This window comes from Sycon ciliatum, chromosome 1, assembly GCF_964019385.1.
Source record: "Sycon ciliatum chromosome 1, ocSycCili1.1, whole genome shotgun sequence".
Lineage (NCBI taxonomy): Eukaryota > Metazoa > Porifera > Calcarea > Leucosolenida > Sycettidae > Sycon > Sycon ciliatum.
In genome coordinates this window covers 8,020,334-8,033,797 of record NC_088643.1, presented here as the reverse complement: position 1 = coordinate 8,033,797, position 13,464 = coordinate 8,020,334, and the positions used below count along the sequence as shown (strand labels likewise).

At 45.4% G+C, this 13,464-nt stretch overlaps 1 protein-coding gene across 1 annotated transcript; it reads right to left on the bottom strand.

The window, feature by feature from the left end:
• Nucleotides 1-11,660: 11,660 nt before the first annotated feature.
• LOC135808132 (uncharacterized) lies at nt 11,661-13,192 on the bottom strand. The gene is made up of 2 exons (XM_065321308.1): nt 13,139-13,192; nt 11,661-12,506 (listed from the first exon to the last, which is right to left on the bottom strand). Exons 1-2 carry the CDS (start codon nt 13,190-13,192, stop codon nt 11,661-11,663), a joined length of 900 nt encoding a protein of 299 aa, XP_065177380.1.
• Nucleotides 13,193-13,464: the final 272 nt, after the last annotated feature.

Genomic DNA, 13,464 nt, shown 5'->3' with positions numbered 1-13,464 from the left:
TGAAATACAGGCAAGGGAAAAGAAACAGGAACAGTGGATTAAATACAGTAAGAAGGTGGTAAAACAGCGCAAAAAAAGAAAGTAGCTAAAGTAAACAGCGAAAAATGCAATAATGACACAAAGGTGCAAATGCGAGAAAACTCAATAAGCGTGACATGTAGTGCGACAACAAGAGACAACCACTGGACATACATGTAACTAACGAGGTTTTGACGACCTACCTAACAGCCTAAGTGTGAATTTGATTTGTTTCTGCTTGAAAAGGTTGGGTTTCTTTGTGTGGATGTATACATTGATGCACGTATCATAGCAGCGAACCGGGCATTTTCCAGTGTATCATGGAAACGCCATACCCAGCAGTCCCGCTTAAGCATGTTCAACTGTCTCATTTTGCCAGTTCTCCTATATAACTGCGCGCTATGGACTCTAACAAAAGCCTTAGAAAGCAAAATTGATGTATGGCACCGCCGTAAACTCAGATACATACTTGGAATCATCTTTCCCAATAAAATTTCGAATAATGCTCTTTATGCTAAAACTGCTCAATGCCCAATAAGTGCAGTCTGTAGACGCCGGCGCTTATTATGGTTTGGACATGTCATTCGTGAGGGGAAGGACGCTGTGTCCTACAAAGCCCTTCACATGGCAATGAATATAACAGATATAAAGAAGCCCAGAGGTCGCCCAGTGACCAGATGGGTAGACAACATTAGGAATGACCTTTTACTTCTCAATATGTCTCTTTTGGAAGCGGAGCAACTTGCCTCAGACAGAACGCACTGGCTCGACGTTGTCGACAGATGCATGACCCTCATTTGATTTTTCATATGAGCTATATGCGTGCTGTACTATTATTATTATTATTATTATTATTATACAGCTTCCAAAAAATTCAGCAATCTAGCACTGCGTACACGTGACACAATCGAACAATAATCATCTGAATACACAGCACGACAATCAGGATGCTCAAACAAATGACTAGCAATGGACGACTCATACTTATCAGAACTAACATCAGAACAATCAGCATGTGCGGTGGACACATCCGATATCACATGGCTAGTCGAGTGGATCCTAGCCGTTGCCTCTGCTTGTGCTTTAGTCGCTGCCATCGCCGCCGTTGCCGATCTTGTCATTCTTCTGGTTGATGCGGTTCCTGTCACTGCCACGCCAGTAGGTGTCTTGTCCGGTTGTTTTTCTGGTGGTCTAGTTAATTGTGAGGTGACGTTGCTTGGTGTTGATGCCGCTGCGTTGGACCATCTTGTACCAGGATGATTCTTTGCTGGACGTCCCCTCCGTGGTCGAGTGGATCGTGCGTGTTGTGGAATAAGGTGTAGCGGTGCGTGTTGTCGGATGCGCGCGTCCAGATGTTGAAGAGTCCTACCTAAATGTACATTGTAGTCTCTAAATTCGCTGGTAAAAAGGCACACGCTGGTGATGGAGTACTGAATCCTTAGCAGTGACACAGTCAACTGTAGCACTTTCAGTCGCCTCTGATATAGCCAACAGAGTGGTACTGTGAAGTGCGTCAGGCCTCGCAAGCAAAAGCACAAACAATGCAGTATGACCCCACGTCAGCGCCAAGACTCAAGTGCTTTACTTTGATTTGTCGATGCGTCTTGTGTGAAACTTAACGTACTAGTACTAGTAGTGTGACCGAAGCGTAAAATAATGACTCGGCCGCGGAAGTGCCCATAAAATGGTAGGTACCAGGGTGAAATCATGGTGTGCGTGAACGTAAGTGAACAGTCTGAGCGTTTCCGTATTATGCAGGCTTGCCTTTAAGGCCGCCCACGCGGCAAACCTGGTATAAAGGTCGAGGCTTCAAGCTAGGCCTCTTCCAGTTTCTTTTCACCAGCGAAGGAGTCACGGGCCTGTAGTACAATCCGATACAAATTCCCTTGCATAGTTTTGAGTCGCCTTTCACTTTGGTAGTTAATAACAATAATGCTGCAAGCGCAGCGAGTTGTTGACGAAGACTGTGTTCATCCAGAAAGCAGAAGGTAAATAAAATCAGCTGCTATGCTTGGCAATGTTTTTATCTGCTGCTCAACTTCCTTTCCGTGACTAGGAGTAGACATTGGGTGACGGTATTGTCACCGTTATTTTCACTGCACATTTGTGTCCCTACATGAATGTCTGCTGCTGTGATGTGTGAAAGTGTGTGACAGTGTGTGACAGTGTGTGTGTGTGTCCTCTCTCCGCCATTACTACTGTACTATACAGAATGAGTCGAAGACGGACCCATGCAGCGATAAAGGCAATTGCTCAGCCCTACACTCCTCCATTAACTCTAGCCCGAGCAAAACGTTCTCAGCTTACAGGAAATATCCTCGTGGAAAAAGAACGTTCTGCAGCGTTTTCAAACACTGACCCTGTGTTGGAGTATCTAACTGTCGTGCCTGAGGATGTAGAGGCTACAAATCCTGTTGAGGACCTAAGCGTTGATGACCCGGAGAATCAAAATCCTGTGAAATACAGCACACTGGAACTGATTGACTACGACGTCTGGCGCTCGGAACTACTACTGATGTTGTCCGTCAGAGACATTATTCGACTGGGTCAAATGTCTCGTCATTTCCACAGATTGTTCATGGACGAAGAAATATTTCGGATGCTATGCGAGGTGAGTGTATCCTGTGTTGCATCTGTGTTTGTATTGTATTTATAAATATTCACTGCGACGGACGGTGCCCTCCAGGTCAACTGCGGCCCATCAATGGTAATGCGCAGGAAAGGAGGCAATGCTTCCCGATCACCTCCGAGGCAGGGTAACAATGTCATAGCCTGAGCAACAGTTGTTACTTTGTGCAAACAGTTCACGACGTCACTAAATTTGTTACAACGGTGATGGTAGACTAAGTATTTACCAAGTTCCTGTGTTCCCAGGAACAACATTTTGATCAGTGCAGCCTGGTACACTTCCACGGATCCGTATCGGATCAACTCCATCTGTTTCAGGCTGCCAATGGAATATTGGCCGACAACATCAAAGGGACCTGTGTACCGTTTACTGATCTCAGTTAAGGATAGGTTGGGAAACATTTTCTTCGCTTCCCGTGCCCGCACAAACGGGGGCATGTTGAAGCCGGGCAGGAGAATTAACTTTGGCTTCCACGGCTCATATTGCTCTGGGTCATTCTGCATTATTTGGCTGAGAACGGGAAGACAATATAAATAATTGTTGATCCTGCTGGCTATGTCTTGCGTGAAGTCCTTGTAGACCCAACGAAGAAAAAACCAATCACTCCACTTCAAATGTGCCAATGACACAGCTGTGTAGAGTGTTCTGCATATGGCTTTGTAACTGATGTTCATGTGAAGGTTGGGGCTGATCTTGTAGCGGTTCTGCACAAAGTAAAGCATTGGGAGAGACGGTAAATGCACATTGAATCAAGGCAAAATCAAGAGGTCTTTCAAAAAAGGTTTTCTGGCCTATCTATGTCACATGTGATCGCGAAAGGGAGGCGTGAACTAACATCACGTCATAATGTCACAGAGAGACGTTATTGAAAGCAACATTGGTCGTAATACTTTTATTTTTCGAACTGCGCTGACTCAACTGCAGCCAATTCATTTTAAAATATCGCTCAAAACACACACATTTTATCTACATGTACGGTCTCCGAACTTCAACTTGAAGTAAAATATAAATTGACTCGGATGGAGAGCCAAGGAGTCAGGGTCAGTGTCGTGCAATGTTATCGCATGAGCTGATTGTTTAGCAACTGGTGATGTTAGTGGACATTATAGCGTAACTTGCAATTCCTTGGTCCTTTTCTTTTCTATATAATGAAGTGCTATTCTCCATCAATATGCCAAGAGTTTGCCTGAGCACCCAATATTATTTTAAAACAACACAATCCCTTCGCCTTTTGTTCGCGATGCCACTCTGCTCACGCCGGCCCGTCACCAAACGACTCCCTACTTGTAACGATCTCACTGGCCCATTGCCCGCCATCCTCCTGGCACCTCCACCTATCTGCTGTGCGCTGCCTCCCCATCGCCTCTTTCCGCGCTTTCATGCTCACACCTGCCTGTTGCCCGCCACCCTCCTGGCACTTCTACTGTCGCGCCTTGGCCCGCGCCAGCTTTCTCCCCATTCCTCACACCAGATTTAGCGCTAAATTTGTTTATGCTTGTGGCCCTATGTGTTTATAAGCATACTGTTGGGTAGACCCGAGTATCAGTTGTCTGATGATTTCCTTACGGCATCAAACTCAGAGTTACAACCAACCTGAACGTCCTCCGCTGAGTCTGCTATTAATTATATTATTTTGGACTCAGTAGAGCGTCCAGCCCTTATATGATGTCCAACCCCTATAATAGTCTATTGGTCCAAAATCCACTGTACAGAGTCCAAACTTGGAATCAACTGTGAGCTCAAAGTTTAGATGGACATTACTCCCTGTATAGAGTCCAGCCAATTGGCTTCCCCCTATATAGAGTCCATTGGTCCAAAATCAACTGTACGGAGTCCAAACTTTGAAATCAACTTTAAAGAGTCTTTATGTGGACAACACTCCCTGTATAAAGTCCAGCCAATTAGGCATCCCCTATCGAGTTCGAAATTAGACATAGGATCTGCTGTAAGCAGTGAATATTAACCAGAAAACGGCCTCTCCCTTTAATCCTTTACATCATTCACTTCTTAAGATAAAAAAAATAAGTATTGAGGCGCCACTGCAGCCATTTCATTACATGAAAAACCCTACAAACACCATCCTCAAATCAAGTGGTCTCTTCGCAGACGCTGCAAATTACAATATCTCAATCATGTAGTGTTGCCGAATTATTGTGCACGCACACACACATGCACACACCCACACAACGCCAAGAAAATACCTAGAAAAAAACCAAGAATCGAAAGAGAATAATGGAGAGGGCAGGATTAATTATTTGTTTTCAAATTATTGTGCGCGCACACACACACACACACACACACACACACACACACACACACACACACACACACATACTTATACAACGCCAAGAAAACACCAAGAAAAGAGTAGAGACACAATACACACGCAAGTCCAACAGCCATGCAAACGTCCACCCATTTACATGTAAAGTCAAGAGGGATAACAAATAATTATACGAAACGAATGCATACAGGGACGGGTACACGCACGTTTACATACACGTAGTAGTGTAAGAGAGTAACAAAGTGCAGTGGTCAGCATAGTACTAGCACATGCTGAGAGTGCAATAGCAAGCTTCACCATTGCTCATGGCCATGCAAATGTTCAGCAGCACTCAGTTCCGCAAGCTTCAGCACACCTGCAACAAATAGATAGCACAAGGATACGCTTATTACCGTAATGATGCATGGGAGCACACAACTACCAAGTTCTCAACGAATGTGATGCTCAATGAAAATCCATCCACTCAAAGACCTGTGAACAGGTGACGGTGGGGACAATAATCTATTAGTAATACGAGGAATAAGATCGTTTGTGCACACTCAAGACGCACAGACACACCAACATACATGTAGTGTACACAGTGTTTCACTTCACTGCAACTAAATTGAAATGAAATGATTTGAACAATCTGTACAGCGTTGCCGTCAGTCAGTCTTCCTCAAGATGGAAATGCAATGATTTGTTGTCACGAGGCAGTTTCACTGACACAATGTCATGTTCGTGACATCAAAACGGTTACTTCAGGGAATACGAGTATTAGCTTGAGAAGCTTTTTCTTGTCATTGGCATACAAGCAATCCTCCTCTTACTACTAGTACACTGGCACTGCGTTTGTGGATCCCATTGTATTTGACATCATACTAGAGGAAGAGTGTCGTGGAGTTCACATAATTATCACAGGGATAAAAATACATTTCTCATGAAATAAAATAATAATTGATGATAGCTAGACGATCGTATACGATTGATGCAAAGTCCTTGCACAGTTGCAGTCCTTGAGGACTATTACGAAGTGGTTGATTACTTTTAGGGCATTCATTCAAGCAACATCAAACAAACGCGATACGCTCCTTGAAAATGGAAAAACAATTCAAGGATAACGACAGAACAGCAGACCAATCGAAACCAGTAAAAGCTTCCTTACCTCAGTCATCGTCCTGCCATGTAGTTGGACAGCCTTTTGACACGGTGGTACAGGCAGCTCTTGTCCAGTCAAACAGGGGTATCCTTGTGGCGACGAACGAAAGAGAGTGTCAGTGTATCTGACTTGTCAGATTGGAACTGTGCTGAACTTTTCTCTTTCTCCGCTTGCTGCTTTCATCCCTCGCTCTGATGAAACCGTTCAAACGTCTTACTGGCAGCAATGGCCAACCAAACAGGGGATCCTTGTGGCGTCGAACGAAAGAGAGTGTACCTGACTCGTCAGATTTGAACTGTGCTGAACTTTTCTCGTTCTGCAATCTCTGCTTTCATCCCGCGCACTGATGAAACGTCTTCAGAGAATCACAAGACGCTTTCCAGATTTGATTTTGAACGTCTCCTTATCCTCCTTGGTTACCTCGAGACAGATTACTGTCAGCAACTGCACAGCAGAACTGGCAGCCATGGCTGAAGTGAAGAAAGGAATGCGCTGCCACGAGGCAAGCAAAACTAAAAATGTGTTTGTTCTCTTTCGGGCACAACACACAGGACGGTGTGACTGGATAAACTGGACTTCTGGACTGTGAATAGGGGACTCGTAGAAAAAGTGTACTCCTTATAGGGGATTGCGCGGCAGGATGAAGCTGATAAAAACTGAGTGGACTCCTGGACTCTGTATAGTGGATTTTGGACCAATGGACTCTATATAGGGTGCTGGACATCATATAGTGCATGGACTCTATACTGCGTCCTACATATATATTCGAAATATTAACCTTTGTCGCTCCACCCATCCCCAGTACACAGGGATGAAATCTGACTGAACAATTAAATCAAGTCGAGCCTCCCAAACCGGGTACTACGCTACTTTGATCTTTTCGTTACTAATTTGTTTAGTGAAAAACAATTCGGATATCAATCGGAAAGTGTCTTGTACTTGACGTACATCAGTAACGTTTTAAACGGTGCCATTGAGGTATTATTAAATAGGGCCTATCAAATGATTACTGATAAAAGTTGTGGACATCACGAAACCGCACTATCAAAGAAAATTGGTTTTGGTGAAATTTGGCTTCTACTTGTACATCTTCTCTCCTTTTAGGCCGCGGTCACACATGAAAAGCTTGCACCGCTTTTGCGGAGGCGGAAAGCGGAACTATCGCAGCCGCTTTGGCGGACCACACGATGCAGCGGTCACACATACATGTAGACTACTCTGCTCCTCAACGCTCCGCTTTGGCGGAGAGAATGCAAATGCAGCACGTCCTATGAAATTTTAGATGTTCTTGTCCGAGTTGAAGCGACCTTCGCTTGTACAAGTAGAGCTATCGTGGATCGCTGACAGGCTGCTGAATGTCTCCTGCCAAGTACACTCGTGGATTTGGGGCGCATTCACTGCGGCCCAGTACAGGTGTATTAGAATATTACTAGTTTAGTTTACATCAATATCAAATTCAAATAGTTTTATAGCAGGGTGTCGTTGCCTCCTCCATGATCCATCATCGACCCAGCAACTGCGTGGATGCCTGCAGTTGCAGTGAAGGTGTGGCAGAGTACTCTACTACTCCCTGGTTGCAGTCCTAGTGTTGCATACTCTGGTGGACGTATTGCTTGTAGAGAGAAGGAGAGAGTTGGAGATCGTCCGCGATCGGGGCCAATGAGTTGGGAGGCGGATTCCCTCACCAATTATCCACTCATAACGATGCAGTATTGTTTGCGAGATCTCCAGAACGTACAGTTCATTGGCAAAGAAGAACAATATGAAAACTGAATACCAAACGGCAACCAAACAACACCAGAACTCAGTGCAGAAGTAGCACACCAAACTCCAAAGGCAAAGCTGATCACCATGCAGGTTCCGCCAAAGCGGATCCGCGAAAGCGGAGGCTCCGCTCGCATTTTTTTGGCGTAGCGAAATCCAAACTTTCCGCCAAAGCGTAACTTACGCCTCCGCCGTTGCCGAGGCAACGGCGGAAGCGTAAGTTACGCTTTGGCGGAACCGCCAAAAAAAGTGCATGTGTGACCGGGGCCTAAGTAGGCAGTTGGTTTTCTGGTTGGAGATTATTCCGGCCCCATGACTCGTCTTTGTCGTTCATCCTTTCTCTAGTCAGTACAGGAATAACTTTTCCTAGTTCATTCTTCCCTGACTGCTGAATCCTGACTGCTGTAAAATATTGTGCATTTCGTGCAACACGGCATGCAGCAGTCGTTGCGCTGTTACCCTCAAATGGCGGGAGTAACAAATCACGGTCCATGACCTGGTGACTTTCTGTTAATGCCTGGCTCCTCTCTAGCCTGAGCATTCTTCTCTGGATCTACTGCTCCTCACATTTGTGCATGGAGCACTCTGCTTCAATCTGTTTACCCCCCAGTCTAACATCGGAAGCCTCGCTCTATAAGTTCAAAGCTGCCCTCAGGAAATTTACAGCTGACTATGCTTATGCAATCAACGGAATTCCGCCACCTTGCAGTTGATTTTCCCCATTTCTCTCCTCATCAATCCCTACTTCTCTTTGTACATACATCTACATCTACTGTTCTTTCAATCAAATGAACCCCTCGATAGGCACATTGCCTTTGGGTCATTTCATAATAATAATAATAATAATCTGCCTTGACACGCCCCCACTTGTGCCTGGCTCTTATCTGGGTCGAAAACACATCCCTGGTTATACCGCACAGCCCGTTATTGCATGGAGCACTCTGATTCGAGCTGCCTCGACAGGCCCTATCTAGTGCAATTTTTCGCTCGACATCCCAATTTAGTACTACTGTACACGCAATTATATTTGGCAACTACTAAAGTAAACGCTCACCTCTGTAAGGAACCGGAATGTTTCCTCGTTCATAAAAAATCGGTGGAAATGACGTGATGCTTGACACAGTCGGATGATGGCTCTAACGGACAGCATCTGTAGCAGAACAGAGCGCCAGACGTCGAAAGAAACCAGGTCCAGTTTGTTGCGTTTCACACAATAATGATTCCCTTGGACAACAATTCCATCGTGTGATACGCTTAAGTCCTCAGCAGGATCTGCAGCCTCTACAATCTCAGTCACGGCAGTTGACTGCTCCAACACAGGGTCAGTGTTTGCAAATGCTGCAGAACATTCCTTCTCAGGAAGCATATTTGCTGCAAGCTGAGACCTTTTTGCTCGAGCTCGAGTTACTGGCGGATAGTAGGGCTGAGCAATTGCCTTCAACTTTGCATGTGTGCGTCTTCGGCTCATCCTGCAAAGTACAGAAACAATAATCCAAAAAAATGTCAATGGCCACTGTATAATGACGTACCAACAATGTAATGCAAAGAAAACACACAACTAGCATAAAGTTCATTGTTTTTTTCTGGGGCCGACCCCACAGGCGTGTACAGGGTGCAGTTTGTACGTAGGGTTAGTTGGTGCTTCAGCTGCTTCATCTACTCCGAGTATTGACACAAACAATTGTAGCGCCGATAACGTCTCCTCGCTTTTTTCGATTTTATTGATAACAATGAATTAGTTCTACATGCACCCCATGCGAACTCTGGCCGACCTCATCCATACCAGTAACATAACTCCGAGTTGTTGATATTATTATTATTATTATTATTATTTTGCTTGTTCGCGTTGGCATCAACCTGCATAAAGCAGGTATATAGCCTTCGCTTAAGCTGCCATAAAAAAGAAAGCTCATCCTAAGCGAGAGGGCTAGAGGGAAATATAACGATAACGAGATACAGAATACAACTTGAGAAAACCAATGAGTTCAACATACAATTCAAAATAAGAAAGAAAGGAAAGAAAAACAGAGCCGAATCTACCGATTGATCCATCAATCGACAAAGGGGACTAATCCGTTAATGTTGCAGAGTAGAAGCTGATTGTAGTTGCAGATCTCCAGGCCAGGGCCAGCATATTGCCGATTCTGGATAGGTCTCTGCAGCATTTGATGTGGTAATTATCATAATTGTTGATAAAATTGTTAGAGTATCTAGTATCTAGAGTATCTAGTGTGTTACAGTAACTAATGTAATTGTATCCGTTATTATTGTTAAGGGTATCTAGTGTAATTGTATAACTTCAGCCATTACACACAGCACACATTAGTTCCTTCCACTTTCGACGATCCTGGGCGAGCTGCCTCAGTGCAACTAGATCCTCGTGTGATGTGAGGGAAATTGTGGATCTGGAATTTTTCAGGTCGTTGTTGATGGATCGCGGGAGGGTTGTTCTCGGGCGGCCTCGGAACCCTGAGCTTCCTGGCTTAAAGTATGCTGACATAGCCTGCTGGACCGGGGATGAGGTGTCTAGTCGAAGCATGTGGCCAAGGATTCTCCACCTAGCAGACCGGATGATTCTGCTAATTGGCTTGGAGCCAGTGCGCTTGTACAGTGCTTCATTGCGTATTATACGGGGATATTTGACCCCTATGACTGCTCGTAACTGCTGGCGGTGGAACAAGTCAAGTTTTTTTCTTGAGTCTCTGTCAGGCTCCATGTTCCGCAGTTATAAAGAAGTATTGGGAGAATAAAGCTGCTGTATAACCTAATCTGAAGGGGTTCACGGGCATGGTTACCTCTCAGCCATATCACCCACAGCTGATGTCAGGCACATGTTGCTAGACGTTTTCTCCGACTGATATCTTCCTCCACTCCAAGCATCGATCCTATTTTGACCGTATTCCGCCATCGCTCGTCTACTCTGTCCTTTTCTCTTTTAATTGTAGTATATTCGGTTTTGGCTTCATTCATTTTTAAGTTGTATTCCGCTAACGAGGATGATAGTATGGGTTGATTGTCATGCAAATATTGTAGGCTGGTGCTGATGAAGTCTACGTCATCCGCATACGCTGTTTCATTGGGCAATTGAAGCTGAATATCCAATGCTGGTCGTGGTGAGAGTCGCTCTCGAATCAACCTCAATGCAGCCTCGAGGTAGACAGTAAACAGGACTGGCGATAGAGAATCACCTTGTGGGGTTCCATTATGTGTGACTAATGGTTGGCTGAGAATGTTATTCAGCTTTACTTTTATTGTGGTGTCTGTCAGAAGGCATTGGATGATGTGCAGCTCATCATGATCAATGACTGACGACAGTATATCGATCAGCCTGCCCCTTGATATAGTGTCAAATGCCTTTGACATATCAATGCCTAAGATTGAGATCTCCGACGCAACCCGTAGGCATCTTGCGTGGTATACAGCTATCGGTGGTTATCAAACCACCGATAGCTGTATACCACGTCTCCAGTACTTCTCCCTGACCGGAACCCGCTCTGGTTCAGTGACAAGTACCCGTTGATAGCGGGCTTGATCCGCGTCAGGATGACCGATGAAAGAAGTTTCCGTAGGGTGTTCAACAGGGTAACTGGCCTTACATTTCCAGGAGGACCTCTTTTCTTTCCCGGCTTTGGTATCGGGATCAGTAGCCCATCGCCTAGCTTGAGTGATTTGTCTTTGGCAGAATTGTTGAATGTAGTGGCAATGTTCGAGAACAGTGCTGGTGTTCCATATTTGATAAGTTCAGCAGGTATCCTATCTGGTCCCGAAGCTCGGCCATTATTCAAGCGCTTAGCTGCGGCATGTACCGATGTCTGCTTTATAGGGTTTTAAAGGTCTTCCTCTGTCCGTAAGAGCCTAGATGACTCCAGAGCAGGATCACAGAATAAAGCACGGAAGCGTTGCCTTAATGCTTCGCCTGATTCACTAGGTTGTGCAATGAGTTTGCCATCAGAGTCTTCAACCACAACTGGTGACTGCTGCTGTCGGCGCAGTAGTCGTGTTGCTTTGAACATTTTTGCGTCGTCTTTCATTTGGTCTATTTCAGCTACACGTTCGTCCAGTCGAGTCGATGCTAACTTGAGGCATTCCCGGCGAATTTGGTGTGCCAGCCTGTTGCGTCGTGTTTTCATTTCTTTTACCTTCGTTCCATCTCCGCACACCGCAATGTCGAGACGCAGTTTGCGTTTCTCTGCTGCTAGCTTTTCAATTTCGCCGCTGAAGCCATTTCTATGCGTCTTGTTTGTTTTAGGGACGCGGCCCACCGATGTGTTTGCTGCCTCACTCATAGCGTTCACAATATACTGCAGATGTTGCTCCGCATTGACACCTTCCTGCTCTCTGCCGAGGTCCTGTAGATGTTCGTTGATAGCCTCTCTGTACTTTGCTTTCTTGGTCGGGTCACTAAATTCCGATATATTGAATTTTGCGTTGCTGGATATGGCTACTGGCGGCCTCTTGAGCTTCTTGTACAACTTTGTCAGGTTGAGGTTTGCCAGCACAAGACGGTGATCGCTTTCTAAGCTTGTCCCGGCGTATGATCTGGCATCCGTCACCACAAAGCTTTCACTGTGACGGCAAAGGATATAATCTATTTGGTTGTAAATGGGTAAAGGTGGACCTCCACTAGGGTTGTGGCGCCAGCCTGTCCATGTGGTGATATGTTCTGCACGGTGCTGAAACGCCGTGTTACAGGCAAATAGGTAATTGCTGGACGCGAAATCAGCCAAAGTCTAGCCGCTGTTGTTGCGATGGCCCCTTGAGTGTGAACCAGCATGGGATATGGGGTGGCAGTCACTGGGTGGTCGTCTCCCAAGTTTTGCGTTGAAGTCTCCCATCAGGAACAGCAGCGATGAAGATCTTAGTTTTTGAATTGTTTCCAGCAAGCTGTTGTAGAACTCGTCTAGGCATGAATGGTCTGCTGCAACGCGTGTTGACGTCGGGGCGTAGACATTTACAAATGAGCACAGCGTTCTCCCGGAGAGCCATAACTGTAGCACGGCGATACGGTCCGACACCTGCCAATATCTATATATTCGGTACAGTAACTGCTTTTCCACCACGAATCCGAGTCCATAATGTCGACACGACGACGAGAGACACAGTAGAGGGTAGTTGTCAATATTTCCATTGTAGCCTTCGGAGATTTTAGTCTTCTGAAGACAGCAGAGTCCAACTCTGTATTTATTGAGGTCTGAAATAAGTTGATTTAAAAAAAATTTAAGTAAGTCCACGGACGTTGAACGTACCAATGCGAAACAAGCCCTGGCCTTTTGCTCCACTACTCAAAATACTTCCACAAGCTTGCCTGTTTCCTGGCGAAGAAGACATTACCCATGGGCCAGCCGAAGCTGACAGCCATGACCGAGCGGCGTCACTCGCTCTCCAAAGAATATTGGCAAACGAGAGAGCTTGGAAGCTCAGGGCCCTACGCTATGCTTTTTTGCCTTGATGACCTAGACAAAAAAAAGCATAGGGATGTTATAAATTCTTTAAAAAAATCCTTTTTTTTGGACATAACCTGGGATTCGAACCCGCACTATCGCGCGCCCTGCATGCATCCCCCGATACACTTCGCATACATACTAATTCTTCCCAGTTGTTTACATTGTGATCTTGCATTTGAAAGCCCGA